General features: G+C 36.4%; 1 protein-coding gene across 2 annotated transcripts in view; it reads left to right on the plus strand.

Moving 5' to 3' along the window:
* CLPX (caseinolytic mitochondrial matrix peptidase chaperone subunit X) overlaps positions 1-17593 on the plus strand; it is a 38594-nt gene that overhangs the window by 16925 nt on the left and 4076 nt on the right. Inside the window, exons 4-12 of one of the 2 annotated variants that reach the window (XM_059057724.2) lie at positions 317-471; positions 2879-3038; positions 4443-4484; positions 8180-8356; positions 8729-8893; positions 9723-9811; positions 10776-10940; positions 14554-14853; positions 16700-16792. In XM_059057724.2, coding sequence (XP_058913707.1) covers positions 317-471; positions 2879-3038; positions 4443-4484; positions 8180-8356; positions 8729-8893; positions 9723-9811; positions 10776-10940; positions 14554-14853; positions 16700-16792 — 1346 coding nt within the window. The remainder of the gene's footprint in view (positions 1-316; positions 472-2878; positions 3039-4442; positions 4485-8179; positions 8357-8728; positions 8894-9722; positions 9812-10775; positions 10941-14553; positions 14854-16699; positions 16793-17593) is intronic. The other variant, XM_059057725.2, reaches the window with a different exon arrangement.

A 17593-nucleotide genomic window follows, 5' to 3' on the forward strand; every position in this document is an offset into this window, starting at 1 on the left:
TCCTTGTTTGGGGAACTAAGATCCTCCAAGCAGTGTGGTGCGGCCAAAAAAAAAAAAACTTTAGCGAATGGAGAAGTCAAAAGAATTTCAACTGATCTTTTTCTCTAGATGCAGTCTATCACAAAATGAAAGAACCTAGTTAAAGTGAACAAAGTATAGTTTACTGAACTCATCTTTATCATCTATTTTAGGTATAAACTAGGCTGTTTGTTGTGGCTAGTGGAGTGAACTACAAGCATTTTTGTCAAGTACATGGGTTTCAATGAGTCTTTAAGGTTAAACACTATTTGAATTATTTTTCTCCGTCCTTTTACAGCATCCACCCGCTTTGTGAAGTGTGAAAAGTGTCATCATTTTTTTGTTGTGCTATCAGAAGCAGACTCTAAGAAAAGCATAATTAAAGAACCTGAATCAGCAGCAGAAGCTGTAAAATTGGCATTCCAACAGAAACCGCCTCCTCCCCCCAAAAAGGTATTATATAGGTCTTAGTTCAGTCTTATAAGCACTTTATCTTGAAAACATTTCATTGCTCCCCTCCCTCCAGTTTATATTGAATCTTAATACTAGTATCTAAACAAGTGTTATAAGTTCTTAATATGGATTATATCTGGCTAAATGTTACTGATATTTGATACTTGAAATTTAGGTATGGAATCCATTGCTGTTTTCCCATGTCATGATTACTGAATTCATAGCAATGAAATATAGTTGATGATTATTAAAGTAGTGTTAATGCTGAGTTAATCTAAAATGATATCCTTAAAATAGAGCAGCTGGGGATTTATTTTTGTTAGTTTGGGCCCCTAAATAACACCAGCCTGCAGTTTTTTCCCTTTAAGTTAATGTACTTTATGGTCAGACAGCCTCAGGCTAACAATGGAAGCAAGTAATTTTTTCCTGACCAATGTGCCAGGGCTCTCCTGTATAGCACTGTGACTTTTGTGGTGCGGGCTCTTCCTAGGAGTCTCAGATGGATTGTGATTTGGCCATGTGAAACACAGCAGAGTGTACCACCAGCTTCATTGGGTACTTGCTGTACACTTTCTGAGAAGGAGGAACCCTGCTCTGGGCTGTGTGCCCTCTGTTCTGGCCATATCTCAGATGTTTGCACACTTACATTATTTGTCACCCTCTGCTTCAGTTTAGCTTTCTTCTACTGTTTAGGTACCAGTGTATTTGTCTCTGCAAATGTGCTATGGCAGGTTTAATAAATCATGGGTATAATTTGTGAGGAATGATGATTTTTAAAAACTGTAATAAAATACATATGGTCAATGACTGTAGAATTTGTCATGTAAAATTAAATGAAGTAATGGAAAATATAGCTGTTAAGCTTTATGTTCCCCACTAATTTGTGTAGACTTCAGACATCTGAGTCAAAGTTCTAGAGAATGAAGTTCTAGAAAATAACTATTTTCAGGAGTTAGTGAATATTAACAGTTAATTTCTGTTTCTAAAAGCTGAAATAATTTATCCCAGGTGCTAAGCTGTTGGCAGTATCCAAGTTTCATCTAGAGCTTTAGTTTCTACCAAGAATAAGGCTTTTAGATTGCCATTTAGCAAATCGGTTTGTTTTTTGTTTTGTTTTTTGCGGTACGCTGGCCTCTCACTGTTGTGGCCTCTCCCACTGCGGAGCACAGGCTCCAGACGCGCAGGCTCAGCGGCCACGGCTCACGGGCCCAGCCGCTCCGCGGCACGTGGGATCTTCCCGGACCGGGGCACGAACCCGCGTCCCTTGCATCGGCAGGCGGACTCTCAACCACTGCGCCACCAGGGAAGCCCTAGATTGCCATTTAGATAAAAGCATAGCTTTAAAGTTAATATCTAAGAAGTAAATGTTTATGAGCATTAAAACACATTGATACTGGTGGTATAATGGTCTTTGGTTATATAATGCCTATTTTGAAAAGGTTATAATATGTTGTCTTTGTGAAGAATATAATATTATTGAGAGAGGTGTAAAAAGGATTTTTAAAAATGATTTACATTAATGATAGCTTTAGACCCATGGTGGCAAGTGTAGGTATTCTAATTGACTTTAATATTAACTTTCAAAAATTAGGATCAGTGACATTGTTTATAGAATAGAAACCGGCATAGCACTAGAAGAGTACAGGGATACTTTGGTAAGCTAGAGAACAAAAGAATTGTGTTTTGTTCCTTTAAAGTTTGGGGCCTCTGAATCATTGCTACATAATGTGTCATGCGCTTTGCATTTTGTTTTGTTTTGTTTTTAAACCTAAAGGGAGCAAACATTCATTCGTTCGTTCTTTTATTTATTTATTTATTTATGGCTGTGTTGGGTCTTCATTGCTGCGCGTGGGCTTTCTCTAGTTGTGGCAAGCAGGGGCTACTCTTCACTGTGGTGCACGGGCTTCTCATTTGTGGTGGCTTCTCTTGTTGTGGAGCATGAGCTCTAGGCGCGTGGGCTTCAGTAGTTGCAGCGTGCGGGCTCAGTAGTTGCGGAACGCGGGCTCTAGGGCGCGTGGGCTTCAGTAGTTGTGCTGCACAGGCTTAGTTGCTCTGCGGCATGTGGGATCTTCCCGGACCAGGCATTGAACCCATGTCTCCTACATTGGTCGGCAGATTCTTAACCATTGCACCACCAGGGAAGTCGTTGCATTTTGTTTTGGATGAGAATCTTTGTTCAAATTTAAAACTATAAGTAAATGTGCTCAGTATAGGACTTTCCTGGTGGTCCAGTGGTTAAGACTCCATGCTTCCACTGCGGGGGGCACAGGTTCAATCCCTGGTAGGGGAAGTTCTGCATGCTGCACAGTGCAGCCAAAAAAAAAAAAAAAGTGTGCTCAGTATGTAACTTAATGTGCATATTTTGTGATAGCTCATAGTAAATTGTTCATATCTAATCATTTTTCAGATTTATAACTACCTCGACAAGTACGTTGTTGGCCAGTCATTTGCTAAGAAGGTGCTCTCAGTTGCTGTATACAATCATTATAAGAGAATATATAATAATATCCCAGCTAATGTGAGACAGCAAGCAGAAGTTGAGAAGCAGACATCATTAACTCCTAGAGGTTAGTGTTTTGATAATTGACCAAAATAGAGATTACTGTGCTTTAGAGGTAATCCTTATTTGGAGCTCTTTGCTTTTGTCTTAAAATACTTTTAGTACACTACAGCATTTTTCAAAATACAGATCACTTCCCATTAGTGGTTCATGAAATCATTTCAGTACATTGCCAACAGCATTTAAAAAAGAGTTAATAAGTGTGAGTAGAAAATACCAGAGTACGTTAACAACTTAAATATTATTTCTTAAAACTTTTGTTTTCAGTTATATATACATGGGTTCTGGTATACAGATTGAGACATCATTTTTGAATTGTAGACTTGACCACAACTAGTTCCCCATGACTGGATCATTGCAGTGCTCTCTGTGTGACTCTTGAGTTCTTCTCTTTTGAGTTCAGGATACAGAATTTCATTTGCCTAAGTCAGAGATATATGGAGATGATAAAGCTTACAGAACATTTTCAGCACTCTTTCCTTTTAGTCCCCAGCTACAGAGTGCAAGGTTCAGGGCAAATTTGTAAGTGATTCAAAGTATAATTCCTATTAATGGTAGACTCTAATGTACCAATATACTGTGTAATGTCAACTTACTGTGGACAATATTGTGTATGATATTAATAGAATGATTTTATTTAAAAAACTATGAATAGAGTACAGTGTAAATATTTTAAGGGTTTTTTTTTGTGTGTGGTTTTTTTTTGACCAGGGTGCTATAATTTCTGATTCGTCCTACAGTGTATCATTTTACATTCTTTTAGTCATCATTTTACAATTTTAGGGAGTTCTGCTAAATACTTTTAGTATTAAATTACTTTTAGTAGCTACTAAATATATAACTGATTGGCTTAATGAAGACACTTGTTCACTGGTTGAGCTTACTGCAAAATAGTCATGTAGTAGGATCAGTTACTTTTTTAGAAAGTATAAATCATAGTAACTATTGAAAGACTTGGAACCTTCATTTTTATAAGGTCCAAATCGTGTTGTTTAGTCATGGAGCAAAATGATTTTTTCTGATTCCTTCAGTCAACAAATTAATAGTTTAGCTCTTCTAGGTGCTGGAAAAGCAAATGGTTACATGGTTTTTATAGTATGAGGGATTTAAACTCTTATTAAAGACCTGAATTATTACTACTCTTTTCTTAAAATAGATAGCAGATTTGTATTTGACAAATGTGAATATTTGCAACTGGACAGCCATCATTAAGCATCTTTGGGGTTTTTTTAATATAGAAAGGAGGTAGCATATAAATTCTTTGATAATGTGAAAAGTTGAAAGGACGTAAATGAACATATTCTTTCAATATATTTGGAAGAGGGCAAGAAGTGGAATACTCCTTGTTTGTTCCCCTAAATTAAACAAATATATAATATTTTCACGTTGCCATTTTCATCCTCTTTCTTAGAGTTAGAAATAAGAAGACGGGAGGATGAGTACAGATTTACAAGTAAGTGACCTCTCTTCAGGTCCTCCTCTGTAATCATTCTTCCTTTTGAGATTTACCTCAGTGAAGTTTGTCAGCAGTAGTAATGGTAGACATGTATTTGCTTGTGTATTACTAAGAAAGATATTGTATATTATCTAAGCCTGTTTGTTATACATGGTATATATAACTTTGGAACAGTTTCATAGCTAATTTGTGTAGTTTGTAGATGTTGGGTTATTTTAGATATTTGATTTTATCTTTTCTGTTGTGATATTTCTTAAAGTATAATGTAGAGAAATAAAAAGTACTATATGCAGTTTTCCTCTAGATCTGCATATTAACAGAAGTTGTATTTTTAAAAATCTGTAGCTTGAATATTATATCCTTTTTTTAAAAAAACCATACAATTAGAGTTGGTCTGCCTGTAAGTGACAGATTTTAGGGGAGGCAGATTATATTCCAGCTACTCTTTGCCAGAAACCACACTGTTTATTTTTTGGTGTTTATGAAACTTAGTGTAGACTTGCTAATTATACATAAGCACCAACTCACTGTTGCGAGCCCTAGACTGCCCCTGTAAGCATCAGATGGTCTGATGGAGGGTGTGGAAGGACCTGATACACCAAAGATAGTGGCCATTCTGATGTCTTGAACCCATTCTTTGGAGGTGGATATAGCTGCCATACAGAAGGAGAAGGTTCCAAAGTTATCATAAAAAGATTCATGTTGTCACAAAAGACAAAAAACAATAGATAAGCCAGTATGAACATTTTTCACTTAAAAGTTTGATGATTTTACATTTGCCTTTGAACCAAACAGTATTATACATCTACTGTTTGAAGTGTACTATATATTCCGGATGAGCTATGAGAACATAACTAGTTTACCAACTCTGGAATGAGATTTATTAAATGTAATAAAATATGCTATCAATATATATTCATAAATTTGGGCAGGTGGCTGATGAAGCTACTATGAATTGTTAAAGAAAAGTCTATAGTGAGTATTTTGAAAAAATATATGTAGTGATTTTTTTTAAATGTATGTAGTGATTTAATATAAATGTTAACAAGTAATAGTATTTAAGAACTTAGGCAAAATAATTTTTAATTACATATATTGATTGACTTGGAAATTAATATTTTGAGAGCTTATATAGAATTTACTTTCATGTATAGTTTAATCTTCTCCTATGTGGGGCATTAGTTTCTAACGTTAGGGCATTAGGCCAAAGTCATATATAATTAAAATATTCTTGGATGGTCCTTTGGAAATCACATATTAGAGACCAACGTATGTCTTTTTAACATGTTAAGATTGATGCTTTTTTCCTCCATCATTGGAACATAAAGTTTTTCTGAAGTTAAGCACGAAATGAAATAGTTGGCTTGCATATAAGGGCTATGTTATACAAATACTTAAACACAAGAAAATGGTAATACTAATAGTAAATTCTTCCAAAGCACATATAAAACTATCTGCCAGGCACTGTTTTAAGTGTTTTACATGTATATACTCATTAATCTTCCCCAAACCTATGAGACAGAAACTATTATTTTCACTACCATTTTACATATAAGAAAAGTGAAGCACAGAAATTTTAAGTAGTTTGCCTAAGGCCATATAGCTGATGAGCTGCACACAACTAACTATTCTAGCCTGCTTGCTCATAGTCCTTATTATAGAGAGCTGCCTATGTAGTGAGAGATATGCAAGAACAGAGACTTAACTGAAAGAACAGGAGAGTTATCTCAAGTTTACCCAGGGGCATATTTTTATAAATGGAATGACAAACATCATTTGTTCTGTACTATTTAAATTATTCCTTTTTAAAAATAACTTAAATCATAGAGTAAGTTAAATACATGTGTCATATGATTTCACTGTAGTCAATATGCTTCTTGTGGTTTTGTCCAAATTACCTAAATCATCTTTTCCCCATTGGGCAGACCTACTTTTCAGCCAAGCACCTTCTTATATTATCACAATGCCTAACTAGATTTTGCTGAAATTAAAAAAAAAACTTTTCTTTTTTTTGTTTAGTAGGGACAACTATCTAACTGAACTAATATAGACTGCATTTTTTTTTCCTGATGTGAATTGTACTGAGACAGCATTGTGATTTATTCGCTCATCATTAACCGTCAAATGGAGCACAATTTAATTAAATTCAAATGTTTATTGAATGCCTATTATTTTTGATGACTAGAATAACCCTTTACCAAAAGGTGTGACCCAAAGGTAGTTTGAAAGTGACAGCCAGATAGAATAGGACTATAATAATATGTCTGCTGAACATCTCTCTGTTGGTTTGATTAAAATAATAAAGCATTGGAAAATACTGATATTCTTAGTAACAACCTAAAAATAAATCCAGAAAATATAAACAAGTATGATGTGAGCACAGATACCTTAAATGCTGAGAGCCAGGAGCAATATGGATAGTTACAAATCTGGCTAATTGAAGAGTATTGAGATTCTTTCCTTCAGCCAAGAGAGAGTGAGAATAAGATTTTTAAGGGATCCAGCTGATAAACTGTTAGTTCGCCAACAATATGATTCCCATATAGTTAAGATTATGTCTCTAATAAAGGAACTGCAGTGATCCAGTTGAGATCCTGTAAAATCAGGAATTCATATAGGGCCAGGGATAATGAATCTTACCATAGTTGGTTTCTCTGGTAGACTCACAGGATCATTTTTAAATGTGGAAGAGACTGTTGAAAGGTCATATGTCTCAGTATTTTCACTAAGGAAGCAGGCCCAGTAAAGCTAAGTGACTTGCCATGCTCCTACAATAGAACTGAGACTAGAACCCAAGTTTCCTATTTCTCAGTTCAATGTTTTTCCCTTTCTCTAAAGCCGTGCTTATTTTCATTTGTACTGAAAAAAATAATATACCTTTGTTTATCTTTCAAAGTGCCTCCAAATCAATTGTGTTTTCTTCTTCTTTTTTTTTTTTTTTTTTAATTGGCTGTGTTGGGTCTTTGTTGCTGCATGCGGGCTTTCTCTAGTTGCGGCGAGTGGGAGCTACTCTTCGTTGTGGTGCGTGGGCTCCTCATTGTGATGGCTTCTCTTGTTGTGGAGCATGGGCTCTAGGCACGCAGGCTTCATTTCAGTAGTTGTGGCACGTGGGCTCCGTAGTTGTGGCTCGCGGGCTCTAGAACACAAGCTCAGTAGTTGTGGCTCACGGGCTTAGTTGCTCCGCGGCATGTGGGATCTTCCCAGACCAGGGCTCGAACCCATGTTCCCTGCACTGGCAGGTGGATCCTTAACTGCTGCGCCACTAAGGAAGCCCTTGTGTTTTGTTCTTAAACACAGGCATAGAAACACAAAGTTTACATGTGACTTGCTCAAGATCATATAGCTGTTTAGAGGCAAATAAAGGACCAAAGCTAAAGCTTTCTGACTCCTAGCACTGTTCTCCTATTATACTGCCTTCTTTTCAGTAAAAGTATATTCTTCATACAAGTTTACATAAATAAGGAAGGTAAAAATAATGCATTCCCTTTGCTTGAGATTCCCTGAATAATCATTGTGTATTGTACATTTGTCATTAGATAATTTGAGGTTTTCTTCCTTTATAGGTAAGGCAAAATGTCAGAATATTTAAATTTTTTCTAAATAGGTGATTGGTTTCAGATGTAGGGTTTTATTGGGTATTTTTTCAAGTAAAATCAACTGAAGCTCTAATAATTCCTTTGGCATTTTTTCAGAGTTGCTTCAGATTGCTGGAATTAGTCCACATGGTAATGCTTTAGGAGCATCAATGCAGCAACAAGTAAACCAACAAATACATCAGGAAAAACGAGGAGGTGAAGTATTGGATTCTTCCCATGATGACATAAAACTTGAAAAGAGTAATATTTTGCTGCTTGGACCAACTGGGTCAGGTAAATAACTTACTGAAAAATCACTACTCATTAAAAAAAATAGAATGTAAATGATTCTGTAACCTGTGTCTTATGACTGGGGGATTCTCATTCTTAAGAAGAAAATCTAAGGCCAATCTTAGTTGGCCTGTAGTTATACAGGGCTTAGAACTGAATTTGAGGTGTTGGTATTGCCCTTTAGGCCAGTCCCTAATATCTTACCAGGAATAATGAAAATAGCATACCATTATATCTGAGTAATAGTAGAGAAAAGATGTAACACTAATTTTTCTTATTATACATTCTTCACATTTAATTTGTTTTGCATTTTTGTAGAGAAATTGTATGACAACATATTTTTAGTAAATGTTTACTTACTGTTTCTGTTTGTAGGTAAAACTCTTCTGGCACAAACCCTAGCTAAATGCCTTGATGTCCCTTTTGCTATCTGTGACTGTACGACTTTGACTCAGGCTGGATATGTAGGTGAAGATATTGAATCTGTGATTGCCAAACTGCTCCAAGATGCCAATTATAATGTAGAAAAAGCACAACAAGGTATGTTTCAGTGTAGTTTGTCCCCAGATATAGTCTGTTGGGGAAGCAGTCTAATAGCAAGAGAATAAAATTTTTATTTTGAATCAAGGAGTAAAATTCTATAATTATATAAAAGTAGCTATGTTAAACATTTTCTAGCATACTAAGGGCCACATAGTTTGCTTTGCCTTAATGTTATAATATGGCTACTAGGGTGAAAACAGACTAAATTACTATTCCATTAGATCCTTAATACTATCATTGTTTTTCCTGTTCTGACTTTCCTGTAGACTCATAATGCTGGGGTGGGGTAAGGGAGGGGACAAGGACAAGTGCAGGAGAGTGCAAGATGTATAGAGAAACAAATAAGGCTATTGACTTAGGGGATGTCATCGATGCTGCATTTCTCTTTTCCCTATCTATCATCTGTCCTTGTTTACATGAGGAGCTTGACAGCTTCCCGTCCAAATTTCTTTAAGACAAGAATATAGATGGGAAAAAATAAGCTAAAGTTTTGCTAATACCAGCCCTGTATCCACCTTCTGCTTTCACACTATACCTCTATCTCAGCTTCTTAGAATAAAGAACCTGAAAACATTAGTGGGGTAGATAACTATTGTCATAGAGAATTGGTTATCATGCCCAAGTGATATTCTGTAGAATAAATTGTAAAACGTTTGCACAAAATGAGTGGGAAAGCTAGCAGTGTATTTTTATAGTATTAAGCCATTGTATATGTTAAGTGTTAAAGATTAAATAACCTTGCTCTCTGGCTACCTAGTCGTTTAAAGCTGAGTTATCTTGTGTATATCTTTTTCATATTATAAATAGAATCCTCCTTAAATTATAGGAATTGTCTTTCTGGATGAAGTAGATAAGATTGGCAGTGTGCCAGGCATTCATCAGTTACGGGATGTAGGTGGAGAAGGCGTTCAGCAAGTAAGCAGTTGAATATTTTGTTCAAGCCCACTAAAAGGAAGGGAATACATCAACCTCCCAGATATTGTACGTTTGGTTTCACATTCAATTAGATTCTGTTTTGTTTATTTCTCCCACTCCAGACTCCACCTGCCATTTAGTTCAGGTCCTAAGAGAAAGCTGTTGGCGATTTTAAATACCAAATTACCTTTGTTAGTAAATTAAAAATATTTTAAAGAAATAAATTTAATTTTTGTTGGTTTTATTACACAAAGGCCCAGTTAAACATTTCTAGAGGACTCTTGAAGAAAGTTCTGGTTCTAACTAGACATAAATGAACTATGTACATGTATCTTATTCTTTTCACTTAATTAGAAGATAAAATAGAGTTTTATGCCTTATAGAGTCATACTTAAAGTCATAATGATCTATTGGGCAACTTGACCTTTTACTGGTAACTAATTATGACATAAACTACAGGGTAAGGAAAATTGCTTTTGTTTTTTTGACCAAGACATAGACAGGTACAGCACATATAAAATGTGCTGGATGATGTTTTTTATAAAGGCATATAGGTATTCTCAAAGTTTAACACTAGGAGTAGAATAGAATTTTAATTTGCATGAAAGACAAATCTGCAAATATTTTCAAATTTTGAATGTTCCCACCATGGTTGGATAACATCTTAGAGAGCCATAACTCTATCTTTATGTCAGAACTATGTCTTTACCATCAAAAACAACCTCTTGGGTTGACTGTTTCCTGAATGCATCAGGAGTCCTATAACTATTCCAAATAAATTTATGAATAATTAATGTGATAGTATATTAGATTTTCATGTTAGTTATAGAAATGTGGGAGTTTTCTTCAGTTATGCTCATTGACCATAACCACATATTATTTTCCCCGTTGAATCCCATCACCTAATGTATAATAAATAATACGCTTATATGATGATGCCATAAATCATTTATTCTTTATTTAGGGCTTATTAAAACTACTAGAAGGCACAATAGTCAATGTTCCAGAAAAGAATTCCCGTAAGCTACGTGGAGAAACGGTACAAGTTGATACAACAAACATCCTGTTTGTTGCATCTGGTGCTTTCAATGGTTTGGACAGAATCATCAGCAGGAGAAAAAATGAAAAGGTAAGTTTTTCTGAGTGATTACTAGGAGAGAGAGCATTTGAAGTTAGAGGATGGACCCTCAGTTTCTAATCTCATATCTGCTGGCTGCCAGTTGTGGATTTTTACGAGTTAGGTTTTCTTAGAGTATACCAGAAATATATGCCTAGTTCTTTTTAAAATTTCAGAGTAGTAGTTTGGAAGATTTCTAAATATCATCTGTATATGGGCATTTTTAAAGTATAACTTGATGATTTCAATTTTATATTTCATCTAAGGAGTTTTTTATTATTTGAGGTAGCTGCTGTATCAATAAAAATTCTACTCATTTCTCTTGCCCAGTTCACTGGAGCCCAGTAAAGAGCTTGTCTCCATTGCTCCTGCCCATAGAGTCTTCATAGATCACTGCTGACATTCACAAATGGAGGAAAGCAGTTTGGAGGTTGGGGCAAGGGTTGTGATCCCACCTAGTTTTATAGATGTTTCTTAAACATTCTTAAAAGCCTTGATTTTAACTGGAACTTATTTTTTCATATCCTCAAAGTTCATGCCCAGTACCTATTTACTGATTATGATAAAATGTAATGTCAGCATAGTGGCAAGAAGCCCGAAAACATGCCTGTTTTCCGTGTTTTTGTGTTTTATGTAATAGCCACAGATGATACCTTTTATACAATATATTCTATGTAAATGAATATATCATAGATCACCTCTTTGCTATATTGTTTGCTTTAAGTCTCCTTGGCCTTGCATGTTTAGTAGTTTACTTTAGTTTTTAGTTTAGTAGTAGTAGCTACTAATGTAGTAGTTTAGTAGTAGTAAAAAAAAAAATGCTGCTAATAAATGGTTGCCTGTGTTAATTCCTTTGCATAGCCTAGATGAGAAACCTCTTGTACAGATACTAACTGAGCCAGGTAGTGCTGTTATTCCTCAATAAGGTTAGATTTTTATTTTTCATATTAGTTAATTTATGTTTTTCTTGCTTTTGAAATTCTGTATAAATTAGTCTAACAAATTAGAAAGAAGAAATTATTTCTTTGTGTGTGTGCCCACATGAACACACACGCATGTGTTTGAGAGAGACAGATGGGGGAGGGTGGGGAAGAGAGAGAACTTTATATTCAAAATTCTGTAACCAAAGGCAAGGACCATGTTCTTACATTTATTTATAATTCATACTTCCAAAAAGAATTGGAAGCTAGAAACATTTAGAAAAGAACAATTAAAAGTATTATTAGTAAAGAGATCAGAAACATGTAAAAGGAAGGTTTAGGTCATTTCAACTTAATGGAAATTAAGTCACTCTGTTTAGCTTTGAACTTCTTAATGAAAAGTAGGGAGAAATTGTGAGCTAGTTTTTATTGCCTGAAAGAGGAAGGGTATGATGTCTTCATGAGAGACAAAGATTAAAAAAGAGTTTTTCACTTAGATTTTTGTCTTTAATTTATTTTGGCTCTGCTGGATCTTAGTTGCAGCATGCAGGATCTTCGTGGTGGCATGTTTAGTTGCAGCATGCAGGATCTTTAGTTGCAGCATGCGAACTCTTAGTTGTGGCATGCATGTAGGATCTAGTTCCCCGACCAGGGATTGAACCCGGGCCCCCTCCATTGGGAGTGTAGAGTCTTACCCACTGGACCATCAGGGAAGTCCCTGTCACATAGGTTTTTAGGAAAAGAAGACAGAGACATAAGAGAGTCTGCAACAGTGATTTTATAGAGGATTAAACACATCCATTTGGCTACTGTTTTTTCCAAACCTCACTGAAAGCCAGGAGTACAATATAAATAATATACCTCTACCTCTCCCTCTTTCCTAACCATATGAAACTGCTTGCAGTCTTAAGTTTTATTCCTGTTGCCTTTGCTCATGTCCTCCCCACCTCAGTCCAGTTGGCAAATATGTGTTCATTTTTTTTTAACACAATAAACATTTATTTCTTGCTCAAACAAATCCATAAGTGTATTGGGTGGTAATATGTGTTCATTCTTTAAGACTCAGTCTGTTAAGTGATTAGGCAGTTCCTCTGTGAAGACTTTCTTGGTCACCTCCTACCCTCCGTCCCCAGTATTTCCTCTTTTCTTTCTTTCCACTGCTGTAGTTTCCTGTACAGTTGTCCTTCATTGCACCTATGATGCTTTAATATCTTCATGTGTTCTCACTGTAAATAAGTCCCTTTAGGTTAGGATAAGGGCTGTCTTCAGGTTTGTATCCTCAGTGTTTTATAATAATGCTTAATGCTTAATAAATGTGTATCCATATATATAATAAATATGTGTATATATATTTATCACTATATATGCCTATATTGTATATATAATAAATGATTAATATATGTTTAAATTATTGAATGAAAGGTATTTTGCTTTCTGATACACTAACTGTCCACATACACAGCTTAGAGTATCAGGAATGGATTTTTAACTTAGCCGTTTTCTAATATATCATGTACTTCTCTTGTGTTTTTTTTTTTTTTTTTTTGCGGTACGCGGGCCTCTCACTGTTGTGGCCTCTCCCGTTGCGGAGCACAGGCTCCGGACACGCAGGCCCAGCGGCCATGGCTCACGGGCCCAGCCGCTCCACTGCATGTGGGACCTTCCCGGACTGGGGCACGAACCCATGTCCCCTGCATCAGCAGGTGGACTCTCAACCACTGCGCCACCAGGGAAGCACCCCCCCCCCTTTTTTTTTTTGACGTACGCGGGCCTCTCACTGTTGTGGCCTCTCCCGTTGCGGAGCACACACGCAGGCTCATCGGCCGTGGCTCACGGGCCCAGCTGCTCCGAGGCACGTGGGATCTTCCCGGACTGGGGCACGAACCCGCGTCCCCTGCATCGGCAGGCAGATTCTCAACCATGCGCCACCAGGGAAGCCCTCTTTTGTTCTTTTGACAAAAGTTGTATGACATATCAAAATTAAACGTCGGACAGTTGCCTGGAGTATAGTTCTTTTATACTGACTAAAGCAAGATCCATACACCTTAGATACACAACTTTTTGCAGCAAAGTTACCATTTTTGTTTGATGTCCTTACATGTTCTTTATAAAATCGAAATTATTCTAACTCATAGGATGTTCTAACTCATACGATATTCTAACTCATAGTATGCAACCCCAAATCACGATTTTAATAGAATGCTTAGCAATGACTTAAGACACTTGTGGATAATTTCGTTTTAAGTCTGCTTGTTCCATAGGCACTACTCCTGTTTACAGTATTGCAAAACTGACTTTGGTTACAAAATAATTACTATCTCTGTTTCCACGGTTCTTGCACATTTTGGAAGCCACACTAGTCTAGAGGTCTCAGAAAAATCCTGCAACATCATTATATGAGTTCTAAGGGACTTCCCTTCACAGTTCTTACTTACCTACTTTTACTAGAATTCATTCTTTGAGAGTTGGTTAGGTTCTCAATTCTGAAGGCAGATAGAGCTGAGTTTGAATCCTGGCTTTTACCACTAGCAGCAATGAGAGCTTTGGTCAAGGTACTTAACCTCTCTAAGCCTTTTTTCTTCATTGTAAAATATAAATGATAATACTTTCTTCTGTTGTGAAGATGGCATGAGATATGCATGTAAAATGCTGAGCACGATGCAGCTTCATTCTGTTATTTATAATACCTGTCTTTTCTTTGGCAGTATCTTGGATTTGGAACACCATCTAATCTGGGAAAAGGCAGAAGGGCTGCAGCTGCTGCAGACCTTGCCAATCGAAGTGGAGAATCAAATACTCACCAAGACATTGAAGAAAAAGATCGTTTATTACGTCATGTGGAAGCCAGAGATCTCATTGAATTTGGCATGATTCCTGAGTTTGTGGGACGGTTGCCTGTGGTAGTTCCTTTGCATAGCCTAGATGAAAAAACACTCGTACAAATACTAACTGAGCCACGTAATGCTGTTATTCCTCAGTACCAGGCCTTATTCAGCATGGATAAGGTTAGATTTTTATTTTTTATACTTACTTAATTTATGGGGTTTTTTTTTTTTTTTTTTTTTTTTTGCTATTGAAACTCTACATATGTTAGCCTAACAAATTAAAAAGCAATACTTAATCTGGAATACCAGCCTGTTCCTCACTAAATATGGATTCAGGAATCAGGGAAGGCACGTTGTGTCATATTAGACACTCAGGAGTTGGCTTTATTTTTTTCTTAATTAAAATCGACATTGTAGCTTAAAGCCCAAGGATATATATATAGAGAAATTGTGCTAGCAGCCTACCCCTAACCCCTCAAGCCAGGCACACAGGATTGTCTTTACAACCTTGATATTCTAAATGCTTTCATTGTGACATACTAGGTATACTTTTTCCTAAAGTTAGCTCTCACATCTACTTCTCTGCAGCCAGACACCTGGAGCCATATATCTAATCAGATAGCAAATGTTTGGGTTTTCTGAACCTAGTGTCTCAAAATATCAGTCTCCTCTCCATTGCCACTGTCCCTACCTCAAGTCAATCTCCTTTATCATTCTTCACCTTGACCCATGCATTTACTTCCTAATTGGTCTCCCTATCTAAAGTCTGTCTCTGGGCTTCCCTGGTGGCGCAGTGGTTGAGAGTCCGCCTGCCGATGCAGGGGACACGGGTTCATGCCCCGGTCTGGGAGGATCCCACGTGCCGCGGAGCGGCTGGGCCCGTGAGCCATGGCCGCTGAGCCTGTGCGTCCGGAGCCTGTGCTCCGCAGAGGGAGAGGCCGCAGCAGTGAGAGGCCCGCGTACCACAAAAAAAATTAAAAAAATAAAAAAAAAATAAAGTCTGTCTCTGACCACCACCACCAAAATATTATCATCTCCCACTTTACTTCCAGAGTGGATCTTTTTAAAATTATTGAACACAGTGTCCAACAAATAGATACTAAGTTCTTAATAAATACTTACTGAATGAATAAACACAAAGCTAATTATTTCACTTACCTCCTTAAAAATCCTTCAGTGGTCCCCTAGCCTTATTAAGATGCCCCCACTTTGGTTCTCTCTTAGCACCATGTGCAAACACTATGCTATAAATGTTCTTTTGCTAATTTGTCACCACCCAATACACTTAAGTTTCTTGAGGGCAAAGGTGGTGTCTGATTCATCACTCAGTTTCTAATACATAAACACACAGGGGTTCAATAGATGTTGAATAAAGTCCTAGAAAATCCACATTAATGTAGAAAACCTCTTCAGGGACTAAGGACAAACTTTTGATTCATACTGATACCTTCCCATAGGTTAATTCATAGAAACAAGTGCTTTTTGAAGGCAAGGTTCTGAAGCACCATGAGAGAGAATTACCTTACTTAAATTTTACATTTTCTGGATGTAGAAATTAATAAACAAAAGTTGTTTATACTAAGATTTTATAAAATCTGATGTTCCAGAGTATTTTGATTTGGGGAGGGTATATTCTCAATAAGTTTTGGAATTTGTGGTAATTTAGAGAGACTTGTCTAAAGTTTTACCTTTATTCTATAGGATGAGAGGGTTAGTAACACTCTTTAAAATGAGTATTTTTCAGAAACTGAGTTACAGTCTAAAAATGCTTTAGTCTGAAAGGGGATAGCGTCAGTCAAGACACAAAGATTCTGACCTTGTGTTTCTGAGTATTAGTGAATCAGTGTACTTAACTCTCTGGAACTTGTTTCTTTACCTGTAAAGTCAGGGCATTAGTCTCTTTTTGTTCTAAAAAGGCCAGTAATTGTGGTAGGTAGTAATAGTTAGTAGATCAAATACTGCATGGTTATATTAGGAAAATATCATCAAGTATTATCTGAGTTATTTCTTTTGAATATGTTTGTAGTGTGAACTGAATGTTACTGAAGATGCTTTGAAAGCTATAGCCAGATTGGCACTAGAACGAAAAACAGGTGCACGAGGTCTCCGGTCCATAATGGTAAGTTGGCATACATTTATAGAAACTAGATTGTTTCTCGGTCTGAATTTTGAGAATATTAAACCTCGATGTTTTCCTCTGGAAATACATCCAGAAAATTGGTCTAATATTTTTTTTTTTTGGTCACAGTATATTATACTTTTCTTTTTTCTAAAAAGGAACTTCAAGGTGTTTGCAACAAAGGACATACAGTTAATATGATTAATGAAATAGAGGAGATCAGGATCATGGGAAGGAGAATTTCAGAAAACTCTACATAGGCCTTTTGACTTAAGCTCCAGAGTGCCTTCTCAGAAACATTGAAATCCTCATTGTTGTTTTTTGTTTGAAATTAAGTTGTAGATACTGTGGCATTTTACCCCTAAATTCTTCAGTATGTTATGAACTATTTTTATTTTGTTACAAATCCTACATACCCAGCCTGCTTTGAGTCACCACCCACCCTCTTCCTTAGAGTTCTCTCCCCTACTTCCCCAGGTCTGGCTGTACAGTGGGTTACTATTTCCTTACATGCTCCCAAAGCAAGCACATATTCTGTTCTCTGAGGATTTCACTGCTAAATATTACTTCTCTCATCTCAGTAGGACTTTTTGATTAGAACTACACATCCATCACAATTTGAGATTTTACTCTTTAATGAAGGCCTGGACTTCAGGTGTTGTGACAGATTTATAAGCATGTAAACTAGAAGAACGGGTGATATAATTGACATTTTTAGAAAATTTGATGTACTCAACCAGTATTTTCCTTAAGATGGAATATAATCCAGCCCCTACTCATAGGCAAAACTAGTTTTCTTTA

This window comes from Kogia breviceps, chromosome 3 (assembly GCF_026419965.1).
Source record: "Kogia breviceps isolate mKogBre1 chromosome 3, mKogBre1 haplotype 1, whole genome shotgun sequence".
Lineage (NCBI taxonomy): Eukaryota > Metazoa > Chordata > Mammalia > Artiodactyla > Physeteridae > Kogia > Kogia breviceps.